Raw genomic sequence first — 18248 nt, forward strand, 5'->3', positions numbered from 1 at the left:
TACCAGTCATTTCTTTCTTCTTTAATACTTTAACTTAGAATAAAAAAAAGAGTATTTTTTTCTGTACAGTCCCACTTCTCTCCCCAGTGCTTTGTTTTTTCTTTCAGGAGGTTCACGGCCCACCTGCCACCAGGTGGGAAGTTGATTTTCTTATTAGTCCTGCATACAAATTGTTGAACATCAGAAGGACCCTGTTTGATTTTCAAAGTCTGTACCTCACAGCAGAAAAACAAGTCATACTCATGAGCCCCTGGGAAATGTTTTGAAGTCTAAAAGAGATCAGTGAACTCACTGATGCAACATAATTAATAGAAGGATTAAGACACTCCCAATGAGAGTGTTTTAAGGAAAGATTTATCACATCAATTGTTCATTCCAAAAAAAGTATTTTAATGTTTTAATTATATAGTTTAAAAGTCAGTGCTAACAAACCCAGGTGGTAAGAGGAGATGTTTCAGCCACGTTCTGCTCAGATATTGTAGCAGGTCTGAACATTTTGAGAGTGATGAATTAATCTAAACCAGCATCCATCATGTTAAAGGTGATACTTCCAAGTCTTTATGTCTTGCTCAACATTTTTGTACACTGACAAGCCAGTAAACTTTGGCCAAGCGTACAGGATAATCCTTTCTGCCACAAAAGAGTTGTTCAGCTCTTACTTCTCATATTCACAGTTTTATTTTGGGTGGATAACTCAAAAAGAATAACCTTTAGCACTGAAATATCTTCTCAGTCTACAGAATTCCATGTTCTTGTATTCTCATCTCACCCTTGCTACAGAAGATGAGGGCATTGCTTGTTCCTGGTTTTACTTTAAAGTTTTGAATCAATTTGAAGGCTTTGAAGTTCTACATCACCTTTAAGCATAAATAGTGTCTATTTTATAAATATGATTCACTACCATCCACCTGTAGGTTCTTGTGAGGACATGTAGAGGCTCTAGCAAAGGTCACTTGTATTTTCACCAACTATCACAGCTTTTTCCTGAAAGAGAGAAAACACTTTGTAACCAACTCATTACATCAAGGTATGAGATTCAAAAATGTTCCTTAAAAACAAAATTTCTTCAGTGAATTTTCCCTTCTTTTTGTGCTGTCAATCATTCCTAGAAGGCTGCCACAGATTGCCTTGAGTTCCCACTGGTGCACTGTGCATTTGCCAATCTCACTGTGTAACTGCTCCTGATTTTTTAACATCAGAGACATTCCTGTTCTAGCAGCTTTCTAAGAACAAGAAAAAACACACAAATTTTGGGAAAAGTTGAGCCATGAGTCTTCTGACAGTCAAATACATGCTGGAAAACTACTTCTAAGGAAGAGCTTTGGCCATTTCATTAATTGAAATCTTCTCCACTGTTAAATTAATCAAGAAAGCAGCTTATTTTTTCTTCTCTTCCAATACCCTGTTTGGGGTTTTTTCTTTAAAAGGTACACAAAAAAGGATGTTGGAGATGAATTTGTTTTGGACAGAGGAGCCTGTCCAGACTGCCTGAGACCATCAAGACCATTTGAACCAATTTTATAATACCAAATTTGCTACAGTGTGTGAAGGGCCAGTTGTTAACTCCCAACAAACTCCAAGCACCCTGCCCAGCACTGAGGGTAAGTGCTCAGGACAAACCCAGAGTGGCACAATTCTTCACCAAGAGCAGCCCTGAGCCAGCTGAAGCTGCCCTGCTGGCCTCACCTGTCACTGGGATGAGGTGGATGTCTGTGCCCCTCCCAGGACAATGCTGTTTTTGTCTGTCAGGGTTTTCAGGGTGCTGCTGGCTGGGGACTGCAGAATTTTCCGTGAAAGCCTCATTCTGCCATCAGTGGGATCACGGCCAAAGTATTTCACCTGGTAAGGAAACAAAGCAATTTCACACTGAGCAACTTCAAGAACTAAAAATAGCATTTTCCTTTAAAGATGGGTTTGAGTTTTTATCAGTTTGATGCTAGAAAAGCAATAAATAGGAATCCTTTAGCCTACATTGCTGTCAAATACTGTGATGCCTAGATAGCAAGAGGATGACATTAAATAAACATAACTTGAATGATCAGGCCTTTAACTAGCACAGAAAGGGAATCCAATATGGAAAAAGATTTTCTTAATAAACACTAAATAAGTAATTTTAAAAATATCAATTTTTAAAATACAAACAGTGTTTTATTAGCATTTTAAAGGTAAAAAAATAATTACCTGAATTTCTTGTCCAACTTCTAATCCCAGGGCACTAGGGTGTTTAATCTAGAACAGAGTGTTTTACAGAAATAAAATTATCAGAGTTTGTTAGAAAAATCCCTTCATTCAGGGGCTCTTCATGCTACACTTCAGCCCAGTGGCTCAGCACTACCTTAGGAACAACAGGTTTCTGAATATTACATGGAAAAGGGTATTGCAGAGCCAAAGAACTTGGTGTAAAAACGACTGCAGGAGTCACAAAGTTAATTCTTTGCAGCTTTAAGTACAGGGCAGGAAGAATTAGAACAAAAAAGTGCTGCTAATTAACAGCTTTTAAGATGGAAATGGACTGTGGAACAACAGTAAGTGTGTTACAGCCATGCCAACTGGTGAAAATAAATCTAATTGCCTATTTTGTACCTGTTTGAGGATGGCTTACCTTTCTTTGATCCAGCTGTGAATTATGAAGTAATACTGGGGTCATGTTTGGGTACAGTTTTACCATCACTCCAGAATCTCTGCAGCAGGAAACAGCTCAGTTATTTCCAAGCACATCAAGAAAAGTCCACATTTCACTCTGCATATGGTTCCCAAAGCAAGCATTGTAAACTTGTCCTAAACAAAATTTTACTCATCCCTTTTAAAAAATCTTTTATCCACCATAACACGTCCACTCTTTTTTAAAACTGAAAATGGATGAGACTCTTATTTCAGTAATAAGTACAATCCAAAATGTAATTTTTACAAGACAAATATTGTGATGAATATTGGAAAGCAAATTGATATCGTCCCTTTCAAAGGATTCAAAGATGAAAAATATTCAAAGATGAAAAAGGCCTTAACCTTTACAATTTAGAGACATTCTAAAAACTAAACAATAGCAAAAAACCCCAGCTTTATCAGGAAACAAAAAAATTTCACCAGAAAAAGTATCAGAAATGATGCAGGCGCCAATATCCCCAGCATAAATCTGGCACTCTTAAAAATCAATTATTATTTTACATCATAATTAGGTATCAGGAACACAGCTATATAAATAACTTAATTTAAACTCCAAAGCACTTTTATACCTTATTTCAGTAATCGTGGCTGTATAAATTGCCCCGAATTCCAAGTTAACTTCTTGCTGTGGAAGACAAACGAAAAAAGGAACCAGTAAGGCAGGAAGGCACAAAGAGCAAGCAGAAGCTCGAGGCAGCAGTCTGTGCTTACATCATCCCTGCAGATCTCCCCAATGAACTCCCTGGCCTCGTGCATCGCCCCGGGCGTGGGGGCAAACACAGAATAGGTCTCTTCATCCAGCTGACTCACAGTCACACCTGAAAAGGGATTTGGGACAGCAGTCAGGGGCACACTGCACTGAACTCACACTCAGTGAAGACTTGCTCAGAGCTGAATGGTTTTCACACTCATTAAAACCTCTCATCTTGATTTAATCTTGTTCCATTTACACATTAAACAACTGCATGTGGCCACCATCTTGCAAATACCTTGATAAACTTGAGGGCCATAAAAGAACACAAAATCATTTTTGTAATGCTTTAAAGGCTGGAAAAAAAATCCTGAATAAATGTTGAGGGTTATGAATCAATTTCCCAGAGATTTTAATAATACTTGCATTAATAGCTGAGGGAAATGAAAATGTTTACCAGAAAGGTAAAATTTGCTCTTTTAGAGTTCTGTGGGCAGACCAGACAGGCTTACAAGCAAAGGGAAATAGGATTTTTCCTCCTTTTCTCCACCCAAATCCCCTGAGAAGCATTAATTTACTTCACCACAGCATTAAGCATTTCAGGTCCAAAGCAGAGCATCCACCTGTACTCTACAGATACCAGAATTTTTTCATTTTCAGTTTGCACTGAGCATTGAAACAGCCCAAAATACAAGTCTGAACCAAAGGGAAACGCGTGAGGATAAATTATCACAGGAATCAAGAATGTCTCACCAGTCTGTGCTTGAAGTTTTTTCAAATTGTAAGCCCCAGGACCAACAAATCTTAATCTTTTTGATAATGGAACGTGGATAGTTTCTGAAAGAACATTTAGAAATCCTTTGAAGTGCTAAATATAACAATCTTGAAAGCAATCACACAAAAGGCACATTCCTGTAGCTTGGGTGTAATTACAGGCAAGAACTGCAATAAATGAAGACACAGAATACACTCTGATGACTGTAAATGACCTTAAGCCACACTGATACTCTCATCTACATCAATTCTGATTTTGTGAGAGCTTCACATAACTGCACTTAAATTCTAGTAGTGTTTTCTGGTGTACACTGAAATAGGAGTGCTGCCCCACGTGGCAATAAAAATCCCCCCAAAATAACAAAAAATAACCAAACCCCTTCACAAATTATCCCCACAGGGCAAGGGCAAAAATATAAAACATTTTTTTTTAAAAAAAAAGGTATTTTAAGCAGAAGTTTATTGTTAAAAAAAGGTAATTATGAAAGCTATGAATTCACACAGTAACATTACCTACAACTGGTCCACTTTCTTTTCTGTTAGGTCTGGGTTTTGCCAGTGTTTGGTTCATAATTTGTAAAATCTCCCTCTTTGCAGCTAGAAGGAATAATAATAAAAAATCAATAATTTTGTATATGATTAAAATAAATATATGAAGTTTTGGTTATGCAGTAGAAAAACATTCCTTGTCAAAACCTGTCTCCTGCCTAGCTGGAGAATGTCAGGCTGAAAGTTTTCCAACTCATTAAACCCTTAGTAAACCACGTAGCTTCATTTTCTCATGAGCTTCAAGAATATTTTAGCTGCACATGTCAGAATACAGATGGCAGCAAGTTTCACTGGTAAATATAGCTGAATTTATGTGAAATGAGAGGAAGTTTGCTGTTATTTTTATAACATTCTCCTGCTGAATTTAAACAAAGTCATGTAACGTGTGTTAGTCCAAATCACACAATGGCTGAAGTTACTTTGAAGTTGGTTTGGAGCTTATTGATTAAGCCAAACCCATATCATAAAGACAGGAGCTTGTTTTTTTCCAAATGAGAATGAAAAATGAATAGTTAATTGTTTACTTTCACACAACTTAACTCCATTTATAATTTAATATAATGAAATGGGTGTAAATCCAAGAACAGACCTACCTGTAGCTTGCTGAATAGCTTCCACCACAATTTTTATTGGTATTCCTGGCAGCTTTAGATCAACCTGACATGAGAAGAATTAAGTGCCATCAACATGTCAGGAAAGCTCTTTTAACACTCTCTCAGAGTTTCACTTGAGGAAAATTCCATGTCACAAACCTGCAGTGCTGTTATCCCTTTACTGGTGCCTGCCATCTTGAAATCCATATCTCCATAGTAATCTTCAATTCCCTGCCAGCACAGACAGACAAAACCAAGCTGGAGCCATTTTCTCCCACTATACCAAAAGTACAGAGGAATTACTTTTGAGACTTCCAAGTTTTCTTCAGCTTTATTTTGGTGTTCAGGATTAACACTGCTCCTTTCTCTCCTTAGAAATCAAGAGCTTTTGTGGACAAGTTTCTGATCCACAGCTGTGTGGCTGCACATTTTCCTTCCCAGCCACTCTTCCAAGTGCTCATTCTCCACCCAATATCTTGTGTCTTTCAGTAAATTATTCATCTTTTTCTCCCGTGAGCAAAGACAAAAATTAATTGGAAGGAGAAAGCTTAAATAACTAATAACTAAGGAGAATGCTTAAATAACTAATAACACAAAAAATAAGAAACATGACTGGACATTTCATACAAATTTTTCAAAATGAGGGAGGAATTTGCGAGATGAAACAAAAGATACAATTAATTTTTCCAGGAGTGATGTTCCAGAATTGAGTGGGTAAAAGGTTCCAGAAGAAGGCCACAAGAGGGGTTTGTCAGCAGTTAGCAGCAACACCAGGAGTGTGAGGAGCACTCACCAGGATGTCTGTCAGCAAGCGATAATCCTCAATATTCCCTTTTCCCTCGCTGCACTTGGTCACCAGGCCTATGGCTACACCTGCCACTGCATTTGACACTGGAACTCCTAGGAGTGGCAAAAAAAATTACATTTTTGTAGCCTTTGGTGATTTCCAGATCCTGTACCACATTATCACATGCAGTTTATCCTTGCAAGTGCCTTATTTTGTACCTGCATCCATTAATGCTAAACTTCCACCGCATGCAGAAGCCATTGAGGAGGACCCTGGAGTTGGAATACAGAAAAAAATGGATTAAACACTGAAAAATGGGTCTCAATGCAAGTTAGAGTTATTTTCCTCATCCTGTGCATTAAAATGCCCCCAAATACCATTTTATTAAACCAAGAAAGGCTCATTCTTCATGAACATGCTTTTTATTTAAAATATTTCAGGTAATAGTTAATAAAAACATTTAAACTGAAATCTATTATTTAGCATGCCTATAAATCAAGTTGACAAAACAAAGCTTTTTAAGAACCAAATGTAGTCTCCAGCACTAGGTTAGAAACAAGAAAATCCTAAATACCATTTGATTCTAGGACTTCAGAAGTAACTCTGATTGTGAATGGGAAATCCTGGGGTATGACTGGTTTCAGAGCTCGTTCTGCCAGTGCACCTGTTTAAAAAAACCCAAAACAACCACTAAGTGATGCATAAATAAAAGTCAGATAAAATACTGGAACTTTCAGCATGGGATTTCTCTAGTCTGGACTTACCATGTCCAAGCTCTCTTCTGTTCAGCCCAGTAACTTTGCCAATCTCATTGGTTGCATAAGGTGGAAACTATGAAGCAAAAAAAAGTGTACACAGAAAATAAACCTGCTTTTCTTTTCCATTTTAAAACATACACTTAGAAAAAAACATCTTTGAAGTTTTGGTGCATCTCAAATATATATTAAAAATAAAATAATCAAACCACCACATGACTTCTATCAGTCACTTGGTTTGCAAACCAGGACCAGTTTAGGTAATGTTTAGTAAATGTTTTACTTCCACAAGACAAAAGAGAATAAAGCAGTAGCAAGGTAGCTAAAAGAGAACACAAGAAGCTTCCTCCAAAGAAACTTGTCAAACAACCTAGCAGAAATGTTATTTCTGCCACAGAGATAATGGAACAAGATCTGCCTGTTGCCTGTAGGAAATCCTTTGGGCAAGCTCCAAAGGCTGAGAGAGATCCAAGATGTAAAAGCATTTATTTACTATTGCTGTGCCACGTCAGCTGAACACATTAATAGAGTTTACTAAAAATAATAGCACAGGTTAAGCCTGCTTTCAGTAAGAACCTGTTCTGAAGGAGCTCACCTAATGTTGTGGCATTAAAAAGCCTGTACAAACTGGCAATTTACAAATTCCTACTGCTCTTCAGGAAACCAGCACTTCTGCTCATATCATTCATGCATGAATTAGCATAAATACATTTTAGTAAATCTAGAGCTAATTTAGAACCTTGGAAGTGATCAACTGCACCTTTAAAAGAAAGACATGAAGCCTTTTTGCCAATCATGCAGAAAGTTTTAACACGGGAGAAGTCTCACCTCATAATGCAGCATGAAGTTTTTATCTTTAATTCCACTATTAATTAAAAACAAGACCATATCAAAACAAACATGTTATACACAAACAAATAATTCAAACTAATATTGTTATGTTTACAAATGGACCCAGCCAAAACCAACAAATCAACCCAGTTGCTGATCACCCACAGTTACCAAAATTAGAGAATATTACAAACTCTTCCAGGGTAACAAAGATTTAACTACAGTAAAGCTGAGACATTAAAATGTAAAAGCTCCCACACTGGGATGAAATCACTGGGGTGACATCACTGAAATGTGGCTCTAAAGGGAACCAATTTCACTTCAGCAATGAAGTGTTCAAACACAAGGACCAGCTTGCTCTATCCTAAGTTAAATTCTCCACAAATATTTTAAATATATAAACCAGACTGGATGTAACTTGTAACACTCTACAGTTTCAAATTTGTGCTACTGAATTGATGTCACCCTAACACAAACCCATGCTATGATCTCTGGAAAACAGGCCACTTCAAAGTCTAATTTTACACATTTTTCTGTCCTAAGAAAATATTTATGTGGAAGTTCAAGGGAATTTTATTAAATGTGCTTAAATGCTCCCCCTCCTGTTACTACTGCCAAAGCACCAAGACATACATACCTCACTGCTGTGGAGATAACATCTGACTTTACACTGGATTCTAGAGAGTCAAATGTAACTGTACACAGAACCTAAAATAAAAATGAGCTAAAATAAAAAATAAACCCCTCTTAAACCCTTGCAGCCTTCACAAATGTTATGTTTATGAAGAATCAGAAAGAACGAGTCCAGCAGCCCACGAGATGCCATCAGCTACCACTTGTAGAACCTTTTTCTCTCCATCACACAAAGTTACTCCTTATCTGTAAAGATCACACATTCTTACAAGCAATCCCATTTAAAAATACTAATTTAATGGTTCTCAAGTAGGAGCCAAGAGCAGTTTGCTCCCTAAGAAACACTGAAGAGACAGGGCCAGCTGCAGCCACTATGTTGTTTTGCCTGTTTCCCACATGGCCTTGCAGTGGGTGTTATTTTTAGTGGGATAAGGGGACAACACTGAGGAGTAAATCACTGTCTGCAACTGCCACCCTAAGGCAGTGCAATAAGAAGTCAGATCTGTGGCTGACAGTCTTCCAGCAAAGAGAGCTATAAAAGTACAGAAGACCAAATCCTGAGTGTGATCTTAATTCAATCCGCCCAACAGCTGACACTTTTGGCAAAGAAGAGAAAAAAATCCTCTCATTATTGCAATTTTTTGGGTAAAAACTCTCTATTTGGTTCAGGTTGCATATGAAGCTGCCTTTCAAAGATTTCTCATGAGGTGCCCAATTTAGCAGTGCCCTACACACCAATGTACTTCCCAACCTACACACCACTTCTACTTATTTCTATTTAAATGTGAAGGAAAAGGAAACCTGGCAATTAAATGAAAGACCCAAATCTTTCAGCTTTTGATAATTCATTGAGCATTTCTGATGTTTAAGTGACACTACCTGTGTTTGACCTCTTTGAAATAAGGCTGATCCATGAAGCATTTTGAACATGTTCACTTCACATTTAATGTCTCTGAGGGAAGTCAAATCTCTCCCATCACACCTGAAGTGACAAAGAGAAATTAAGAGATCAGTTAAACCATAGTCTTGGATTAAAAGCTGACAGAAATATTAACAGTAGGAGTTTGACACACCCACCTTCTATATTCATTTAGAACAAGATTTCTAAAAATGTCCTTTGAAACCACATTGAAAGATTCCATGATTTCGTAAGGCTCAGCCTCCGGAAATTTTTCTGGGTATAGAAAAGAAATTGCATCTGTAGTTAGGAAATTATTTTATAGAACTTTTACTAAAATAGCTTCCAAAGAGGATACTCTAACTCCAAGCAGTGCTTCCTCCATTGAAGCATTCTCAAAATATTAACAAAAAATAATACCTTTCAGCTGTTCTTCTGTTTCAAGCCTTATTTTATTGATTGCCTCATCTCTCGAAATCTAGAACAAAGGATTTGCAGTCAGTTAACTCTACAGGGCAGAACAACAGAGGTTTGGGGCTGTTTGGTTTAAAGATCTGCAAAAATTTAAGGAATAAGACACAGAACTGTCACACAAATTCAAAAATGAGGTAGGAAGGGATCTCAAGGGTTGTGTGGTCCAACCTTTCTTGGCAAAAGCAGTCTAGACAAGATAGTCCAGCACCCTCCCAGTCTGAATCCTAAAAATGTCCCACAGGCAATCCACCACTGCCCTGGGGAGATTATCCCAGTGACTGATAATTTTTCCCAAGGAGAGCACCGCTCTTGTGCCCAACCAGAACCTTTCAGGAGTAACCTGCACCTATTTCCCCTCATCCTTTCCATGTGACTCCTTGGGAAAAGGGAGTCTCCACCTCCACTTAATCCAAGCAAATATTCTGGTCAGGTTAAGAACTTAGAGAAAAATTTATCATTATTATTACAAATAGATGCAGAGAAGGAGACAAGCTTAAATTACAGTATCACTGAGGTTGGAAAAGACCCCTAGATCATCAAGTCCAACCTATGATCACCACTTGACAACCAGACCATGGCACATCCAGTCTGTCCTTAAAACACCTCCAGGGACAGAGCTTACAGAGCTAAAAGCCTAAAGAACTCAATCCTCCTACAGCTTCATTGTTATATTAATTAAATAAATAATTATATCATGATTGATTACTTACTTTATCATGGCTTGAATCTGTGAACACTGCATAGATCTTGTTAGAAGCAAGTCTTTAGGGAGAAAAGAAAATTTTTGAAAGCACAGCTTTAAAAACTATTTCTATAATTAGGGGATTTTTTTTTTGAGAACTAAATATTTGAAAATTATTTAATGCAATACCATTCTGGTGAAAGCACCAGACTCAAACATTCCTACATCTGCATTATTTGTTCTGAACTTACTTCTTTGCAAATTCCACAATCTCTTCGGGAGCAATAAATAATTTCTGGACAGTTCTCTTGACCACGCCGCGCTCCTTCACCAGCTGCTGGATGCCCTGGATGATCTGCTGGGTCTGCTTCACCCCCACTTTGATGGCATGGCAGAAGTCTTGCTGCAAGATGTTCTCAGCAGTTGCTTCCAACATAACTGGCAATGGAAAGATAAAAATTCAGTGAATTCCTGTTTTATTCTTCAGTAGCAATCTAATATTAAGCTGCATAGAGGGAATCTACTTAACCAAAAGTTACTTATCACTGTTGTTTGCTCCTATTATGGTATAAAAATCCACATTTGGAAGATTTCCAAGCCCTCAACAGACAACAATTAACTTTCTTACCAACTTGACTCTGTGGAGCTCCAGCAACAACTAAATTGAGAGCACTGGAGGCCATCTCTTTCCGAGTTGGATTGATAACAGTCTCTCCATCCACCAGCCCCACCCTCACTGCACCTGCAAAGAAACTCCAGAAAGTCATTTATTATTATAATAATTAAGTTCTTTAAGGCATCACTTTACTTTGAAAGTTACACAGCTAATAACAGTAATTAAAGCTACAGACTAATTTTAAGATATCAGCACGTTGAGTGGATATTAAGAACAAATCTAGAAGACAAAATTACTTATTCTGGGGCTTTTTTTTGAGTACTATTACTGGGCAAATAATGCCATTATTACACACAAAGCTGTGACTGTACTGAGAATTTTTTGTCATTTCAGCACATGTTTTATAGGAAAAAAAAAGGCAGCTGAAAGGAAGATACTGTTCTTGGGTAGATCTTTTCCAGAAAATACTCACAATGAACTAAATCTCTTTTTGAGCTCCTTGAGGAAAAGTATTCTGAACCAGCTATTTTCCAAACAATGCTTTTCAATAAATATGTTTCTCTTAAGAGAAAATTAATTTATTGGTCTCTATAGTACACTATTTCTATATTGTATCTCCTCTCAAAATTGCATTTAGTCCAGAAAAAATAATCCCTTGAAGTACAATAATCCTATCCAATGTAAAATTATTTCCAATGCTTGAAATTTAATGTTCAGATTGAGCTTCTACTTAAAAAAACAAAGTGCCACCTATGGTCTAAGTCTTCCATTCCATTAAAATCACCCATAATTTAAAAATATTTACTTACCAATAGGACCATTCCAGGGGATATCAGACAAGGCAAGTGCTGCAGAAGCTGAAAGGAAGACAAAAATCTGGATGAGGAAAAAGTGGATCTCATTAAATCCCACCAAAGCACCAATTTCTCACAGCCTTCTTACCTCCATTAATTGCCAGAATATCAGGATCATTGACACCATCTACTGCTAAAAGATTACAAAGGATCTGGCATAAGATAAAAGACAATGAATAATTTTGACCTACACATTTTTATTAGCTGTCAATACAAAGCTAAGCACACTAAAAAAACCCCACAGATCTACATAAGTCTATGTTTCACAGGAAATTTTTTCAGGTATTTAAAATAGAAAGCTGACAATAAAGTCCCATTAATGGATAATATTGTATTACATCATATATAAAATATTTACTATTAGCATCTCTGTTGTACAGAGGAGATTTTAATTTTATTCCTGCATCTTGACAACAAAATTTGGAAAATAGGATGTAACAATAAATAATTTAAGACAAGGAGATGGCAGACTAAAAAGCAACATTACACTTGTTTGTTAAGTGCAAACCCTTCCCTGATGATAATAAAAAATAGTTTTTCTTAAAACAGAGCCTGTATCATGAAATTTTCCTTGGCCACACCCAAAGTTTTCCATTTTGAAGGCAGCATGACCTACCTGTGTGTCATAGAAGTAGCCTGCTGGGAAGAGTGGCCTGATGGACCGATCTGCAAAGGAAACAATGCAACTTTTTGTAAGAATTCATAAGAATTCATAAGAAGTTGGGGTTGAGCAGTTAATATTCAATTTGTCCTGCAATGATTCCACAAGAAACTGACAAAATGGGGTTTTTAAACAAAAAAAAAGGAGAGAGAGAATAGTAGAGAACCCAGAAATGTTAGCATGACATATATAATCCTATATGTTTAGCATGACACATATAATCCTAAAATTCCAATCCTACTGATAAATAAATGACATGTCTGTTTTCTGGCAGCATTATAAATGGCTGTATTTTCAAACACTCACAAGAAAATGACAACATTTTGAAGTGCATTGTAAAGAAAAGGTTTCAGCCTACCTATTACTCTGCTTGTAAGAATTTCTTTGTCAGTGGAACCAAGCTCCCTCCTTAGGTAGTTTGTAGGAATTCTTCCTGCTGCAGCAGCTTTCTGCCGGTAGTCAACCTTCCAAAGAAAAACCAGGCATTATTAATGACAACTGATTATTTACTGCACAGCCACAGAAACCTCACAAGGGACCCTTGGGATCATCCAGTTCCAACCCCAATTATCTCCTTCCCACCTTTAACAATCGCAGCCCTTTGAGCCTCACAATCCCACTGGTTTTCCACACAAGCAAACCCCAACATCTGAGCTTGGATGGTGGCAAAGCCCACAAAAGCTACCAAACTGTGGAGTTCAGCATCCTGAACTCCACTGTTTAAGGACTATGACTGCCAAGTTGAGCACTGATTAGCACAAAACTCATTCTGTCATTAGTACTCACCACTAATGGCATAAACTGAGATGGAGAGGGCTTGGTTTTGCTGACTGCTGTGACCATCACTGCTGTGTCACCTAGCTGGGTTAAGAAAAACAGGTAAAAGCTGAAGTTACCTGAAAAGAAAATAACTCCCAATGTTCTAAACGTATTCACAAACCAGTAATCCTTCAGAATTATACTCTGCAGAAAACCACCACGTGAAATCTGCAGTTCATGCCCTGGTTTTGCTTTTCAAACTTTTTTTTTCCTATAAAATACAGCTGTCCCTTCATTAGGGATGAAATTGCAACTTGAGGCTCTATATCCCACAAGCTCTGCTGCCCAAACAATGACTTTTAAGATACAGGAATTTTGAAGCTGCACAGATTTTGACTATTTTTTTTGTTTTTACCTGAACAACAGCAGAGCCGTCTGCAAACTTTGCAAGTTTTCCAGAAGACAGCTCCATCTTCCTAAAGGAAAGAAACAACCTGTTACATGAGTTTATAGTGAATTGAAGTGCATTTTCCAGCAGTTCCTGCATTCATCTGTAGCCTCAAATACACAGAATAAAGGCTATGCTTCACAGGAGATACAAAAATCCTCCTGAGACATAAAAATTGAAACTCTTTGAGCAAAAGTGACCAAATCCACCTAAATTTCAAGCACTTTAGCCTCAGTGTCCTGCTTCCTTTACTTTGTAGCACATCAGCTGTCCCTAGGAGTTACAAAGGTGAATCATCACCTGTTCCAGCTGGGGTTTAGCCAGTGGAAAACACCCTCAAGGGCAGGGGAGCTGCTTGCACATTCCCAGCACATCTGCAGAACATTCCCTCCTTTGTGGCAGAGAATGGAGAGCAATGAGGACACACTTGAGAGTGAGAATGGATGATTTATTCCAGGGCTGTGCTGGGTGCTACTGCACAAGCCCTGCACACCTTCCTGACTTTCCAAGTCATTATTTCTGCACAGAAATCCAGAGCTGCTCCCGTCCCAAGCACAGCCCCTCCATTGTGATTAGTAATTTCTATACAAGATATCCCAGGTAAATTGTTCACATGCCCAGGGGAACACCAGGGCAAGGTCTTTATGAGCTGTAGGTGTGATTTTTATTGTTATAATGAACACAGCTCAGCTATAGAGTCACAGGATGCTTTGGGTGGGAAGGGACCCTGAAGATCATTGAGTTCCACCCCTCCACTATCCCGGGTTTCTCCAAGCCCCATCCAACCTGGCTTTAAACACATCCAGGGATGGGGCAGCCTCAGTTTCCCTGGGCCACCTGATATTAGGGAAGATTTTCCCCCTAATATCCCATCTAAACTTACTGCCTTTCCATTTTAACCCGTTCCCCGTTGCCCTGTCACTGCACACCCTCCCAAACAGTCTCTGCACCTTTCCAGGCTCCCTTCGCTCCTGCAAGGCCACCATTAGGTCACCCCAAAGCTTTCTTCTCCAGGCTGAACAGTCCCAATCCTCACCGGAGAGGTCTCCATCCCTCGGATCTACCTGGTGCCCTGGAACATTTTGCTACGTTGGCACTGTACACAGACATCCATCAACACCTTGCTTTTCTACACCCTCAGGGCTCCTCAGCTGGCGGACTGACTCAGCGCTGACCGGGCTGATCCCACCGCTCGGGGCTCCCTTCTTGCTCATCAGGCTTGACCCGGCATCAACGAGGAGGATGACCCCGACACCTCCCTCATTTTGCACCGGTTTCCCCTCACGTTTGCCTCACTCTCCAGCCGGGACAGCCGCCCCCCCACACCCCCTCACCTGCCGCCCACCTCCACCGTCACGGCCGGCCCGGGCCCGGGCCCCGCCGCCGCGCCGCGAGCGGGCACCCAGGGCCGGGCGGGCACCCAGGGCAGGGCAGGGCGGCCCGGGGGCAGGACCCGCCGCCACCGCGCCGCGGCCCCGCCGCCATCCCGGGCCAGCGCGCCCAGCGCGGCGCGGCCGCAGCTCGTGGCGGCCGCCATAGCGCCCCCGGCAGGAAAGGGCGGCCGCGCGATTGGCTGCGGGGAGCGGCGCCGCGCAGTAAGAGCGGAGCGGATTGGCCGAGGCGCCGCCGCGCCGGTTTCGGTTCCGTACGGGCGCTACAGCGGCTGAGGAGGGTCAGGCGGCGCAGAGTGCGGCCGCTCCGCCGCTCGGGAATCCTGAGGTAAAAAACGGCGGGAAAAGGTCTTGGAGCCTCCTCGGGCTGGAACCGGAGGAAAAGCCGCTCGGACGGGGCTCGGAGCGAGGACGAGGACACCGGGCTGCCGCCTCGGGAGTGCGGGTGGCGCCGGGAGAGTTGGTAAAGTCACGGCTGAAAGGCCCGACCCTCCCTGAGGGGCAGGCGCCATGGCGGGCTTCAGTTCGTGAGGGGAAAAATACCTGCCTTGGGAATTAATTCACTCCGCAGACCTTGCTCTGTAATACACCCACCAAAAAAAAAAAACCCAAAAACCAAAACCAACCAACCAAAAAAAAAAAAAAAACCAAACAAAAAAAACCCCCACCAACCAACCAAACAACAACAACAAAAAAAAAAAAAACCCAACAAAAAAACCCACCAAAAAACCAAACAAAAACAAAAAAAACCCAAAGCAACCCAACAAAGCTGAAAGAAAACAAGGGGAAAAAAACAAACAAAAAAAACCCCAGTCCAACCAAAACCCAACCAACCTAAACCTCAACACCAAAAACCAACCAAAGAACAATGAACAAAAATCCACCAAACAAACCTCCCCCCAAAAACCAACCAACCAAAAACCCCCCAAAAAATCCAAAACGCCCCCCAAGAAAACACCAACCCCCACCAAAACTTGCTTTTAAGCCAAGAACACCACAATCATCTGCAACGTGCAAGAAGAATAGCACAGATATCCCTTGTCACTAACTTCACGTGCTCTTAGATGCCCAGAGTGCATCCGAATGTCACTCAGGGCACAGTGCTTTTGTTACTTTATTAATTATTCCTCAGTGTAATGCAAACTAGATTGGTAATTAGTGCTAATTATGTCTCTGAGGTGAGCGAACAATGATGTGATTGTGGAGATCTAATCACACCAACAGTGAGATAGTTTATATTCATTTAATCCCACACGTATCTGTCACGCATCACCTTGAACTCATCTGCCATCTGCATTTAACAATTTAAATTTGGCAAGTAATCAATTAAAAAACTTAATAATTTACTGCTATTTTATTTCTAAGCTATTTTGATGTTGCTTGTTTACTTCACTGGAGATTTCTGTCCAAGCAGATTTTATAGGAAACAGATTCAAAACTGGGAGAAGAGTCCAAGCAATAACTTTTCTTTTGTGCCAACATGTTTCTTATCTTTTTGGCAAGACAAAAAAGAAAGAAGTAAAATGATCAGAAACTTGGGATTTGGCCTGGGCAAAAGAGTTCTTAACTTTACCCAGATTTACAATTTATTGGTCCAGTTTTATTTGGTACAAGAATGTATTAGGTGGCAAAGCAGAAACGTTCCCCATGTTCTCTTGGAGTCACATTCACTTTGCTGCTGACAAACAAACAATTGTTTGGAACGTTTTTAATGTAATTATTGCTATTCTCACACTCACCAAGATGATAAAGGAATATTTCATCCCTGTAGCTTGGATTTCATTCAAGATACAAGGCAACAAACAAAATTGATGTTTAACATCGTGAAAGAAAGCAAAACTATGGTTGATTTATTAAGAAAGATTTGTACTTCATTAATTTTTCTCTAGGTTTTTTTTTTTTTTTTTTTTAATTCCACTGTTGAAAACTCAAACAAAAACCCCCAAACAAGCAAAAAAAAAAAAAAAATCATTATGAAAGCTTTCAGGAGAACAGCAGTAGTTTTTGAGCCTTTTCCAGCAGCCTCTGCCCACTGAAACATATTTAATATCTCCCTGTGACCTTATTTCAGGGTTTTGTGCTCTATGGGCCCCCCTGGTTGTTAATAAATGTAGGGATTTTATTCAGGAGCAGCTGCAGCAACTCCTTTTGGCCACTTTGTGCCCCTCCTCTCCAGCTCACTGGGTGTGCTGGTGCAGCACAGAACTCTTCTGCATTGAAGTTTTCCAAGTTCCTTGAGGGAATTACTTATCATCCACTTAGCCTCAAGCCACTTCTTTATTTTGCCATTTATTTATTTATTTTGGTCAGGGTCCATCTGCAGCTGATCACCCAGTTCCCTCCATCCTGCAGCTCAGTAAATCTCTCACTTCAAGTGCCACAGGCACTTGTAAAAAAATGATGTGTGGCTATTTTAAGGAATGGTAAACATGCAACCAACTGCCCTAGGAAGAGGCTGGGACCATTTTCCATGCACTCCTCCACTGGATGGCTCCTTATGGCTCTGTTTTTTCCTGGGCTCAAGTTTTTATGTCAAAAAAATATTAAATTAAGCCCCTTACATAGTTTTGGCATAAAGCTCTACACACTTATTTTTTGATTTATTATAATTTTATTTTAGAGAGGAACCCATTGTAGAGAGGTAGCTCTATAAAAGCAGCTCAATATAGAGCTTAAATTGAAAACAAACAAACAGCCTGAGAGTGATTTCTTTTCCCCTTTTTCCCTTCATTGCTGATAAGGAACTGTACCTGCAGTTGTTCCAGGAAAGATTCCCAGTGGTGTTCCAGCCATTCCACCATGCCCAGGTAGGGCAACCCCTTCTGGCTTTATTGCAAACTGTGAAGAACAATTATGGCATCCTTAATTAGTCCTGGGAGCCCTGGGATGCTGCACCTGAGCAAGTAACTTCCTTGGAAAGGATAGACTTGCTTTAGCAGGATACAGATCTCTCATCCTGGCTTTCCAAAGAAGCCTTGGGAGAATCCATTGAAGTTGCATGACTTTAAACCAGCTTATTGTCACTTGGTTTTCTCTCCTTGTTCTTGTCCTGTTCAGCTCGACTTTAGTTTAATGTCCTGCTGTATCTCTTGGGATGACTTTCAGATGCCTCTGCTTTCCTCAGCTGCTGGAACTCCACTGTCTCAGGGCTCTTCAGAAAACTCTCCTGGATGAACTTTGCAATCACA

General features: G+C 39.8%; 1 protein-coding gene across 5 annotated transcripts; it reads right to left on the bottom strand.

The window, feature by feature from the left end:
• PNPT1 (polyribonucleotide nucleotidyltransferase 1) lies at positions 1–18230 on the bottom strand. Of its 5 annotated transcripts, none has more exons than XM_064415574.1 (29): positions 17811–18230; positions 13637–13697; positions 13249–13319; positions 12821–12926; positions 12418–12467; positions 11890–11953; positions 11757–11804; positions 10960–11073; positions 10583–10769; positions 10360–10411; positions 9596–9653; positions 9355–9451; positions 9157–9259; positions 8282–8352; positions 7642–7678; positions 6823–6889; positions 6633–6722; positions 6277–6330; positions 6065–6171; positions 5431–5502; positions 5272–5335; positions 4643–4726; positions 4109–4192; positions 3376–3482; positions 3234–3289; positions 2603–2681; positions 2182–2229; positions 1687–1839; positions 1–984 (listed from the first exon to the last, which is right to left on the bottom strand). In XM_064415574.1, the coding sequence occupies exons 1-28, from the start codon at positions 17859–17861 to the stop codon at positions 1690–1692; spliced, it is 2232 nt and encodes a 743-aa protein (XP_064271644.1). In that variant the 5' UTR covers positions 17862–18230; the 3' UTR covers positions 1–984; positions 1687–1689. The 5 variants fall into 5 exon arrangements, with proteins under 5 accessions (XP_064271644.1, XP_064271646.1, XP_064271642.1 ...); XM_064415576.1 differs by having other exon boundaries at positions 13249–13323; positions 17811–18228; XM_064415572.1 differs by lacking the exon at positions 17811–18230 and adding an exon at positions 15004–15206 and having other exon boundaries at positions 13249–13323.
• Positions 18231–18248: the final 18 nt, after the last annotated feature.

Source organism: Passer domesticus, chromosome 3, assembly GCF_036417665.1.
Source record: "Passer domesticus isolate bPasDom1 chromosome 3, bPasDom1.hap1, whole genome shotgun sequence".
Classification (NCBI taxonomy): Eukaryota; Metazoa; Chordata; class Aves; order Passeriformes; family Passeridae; genus Passer; species Passer domesticus.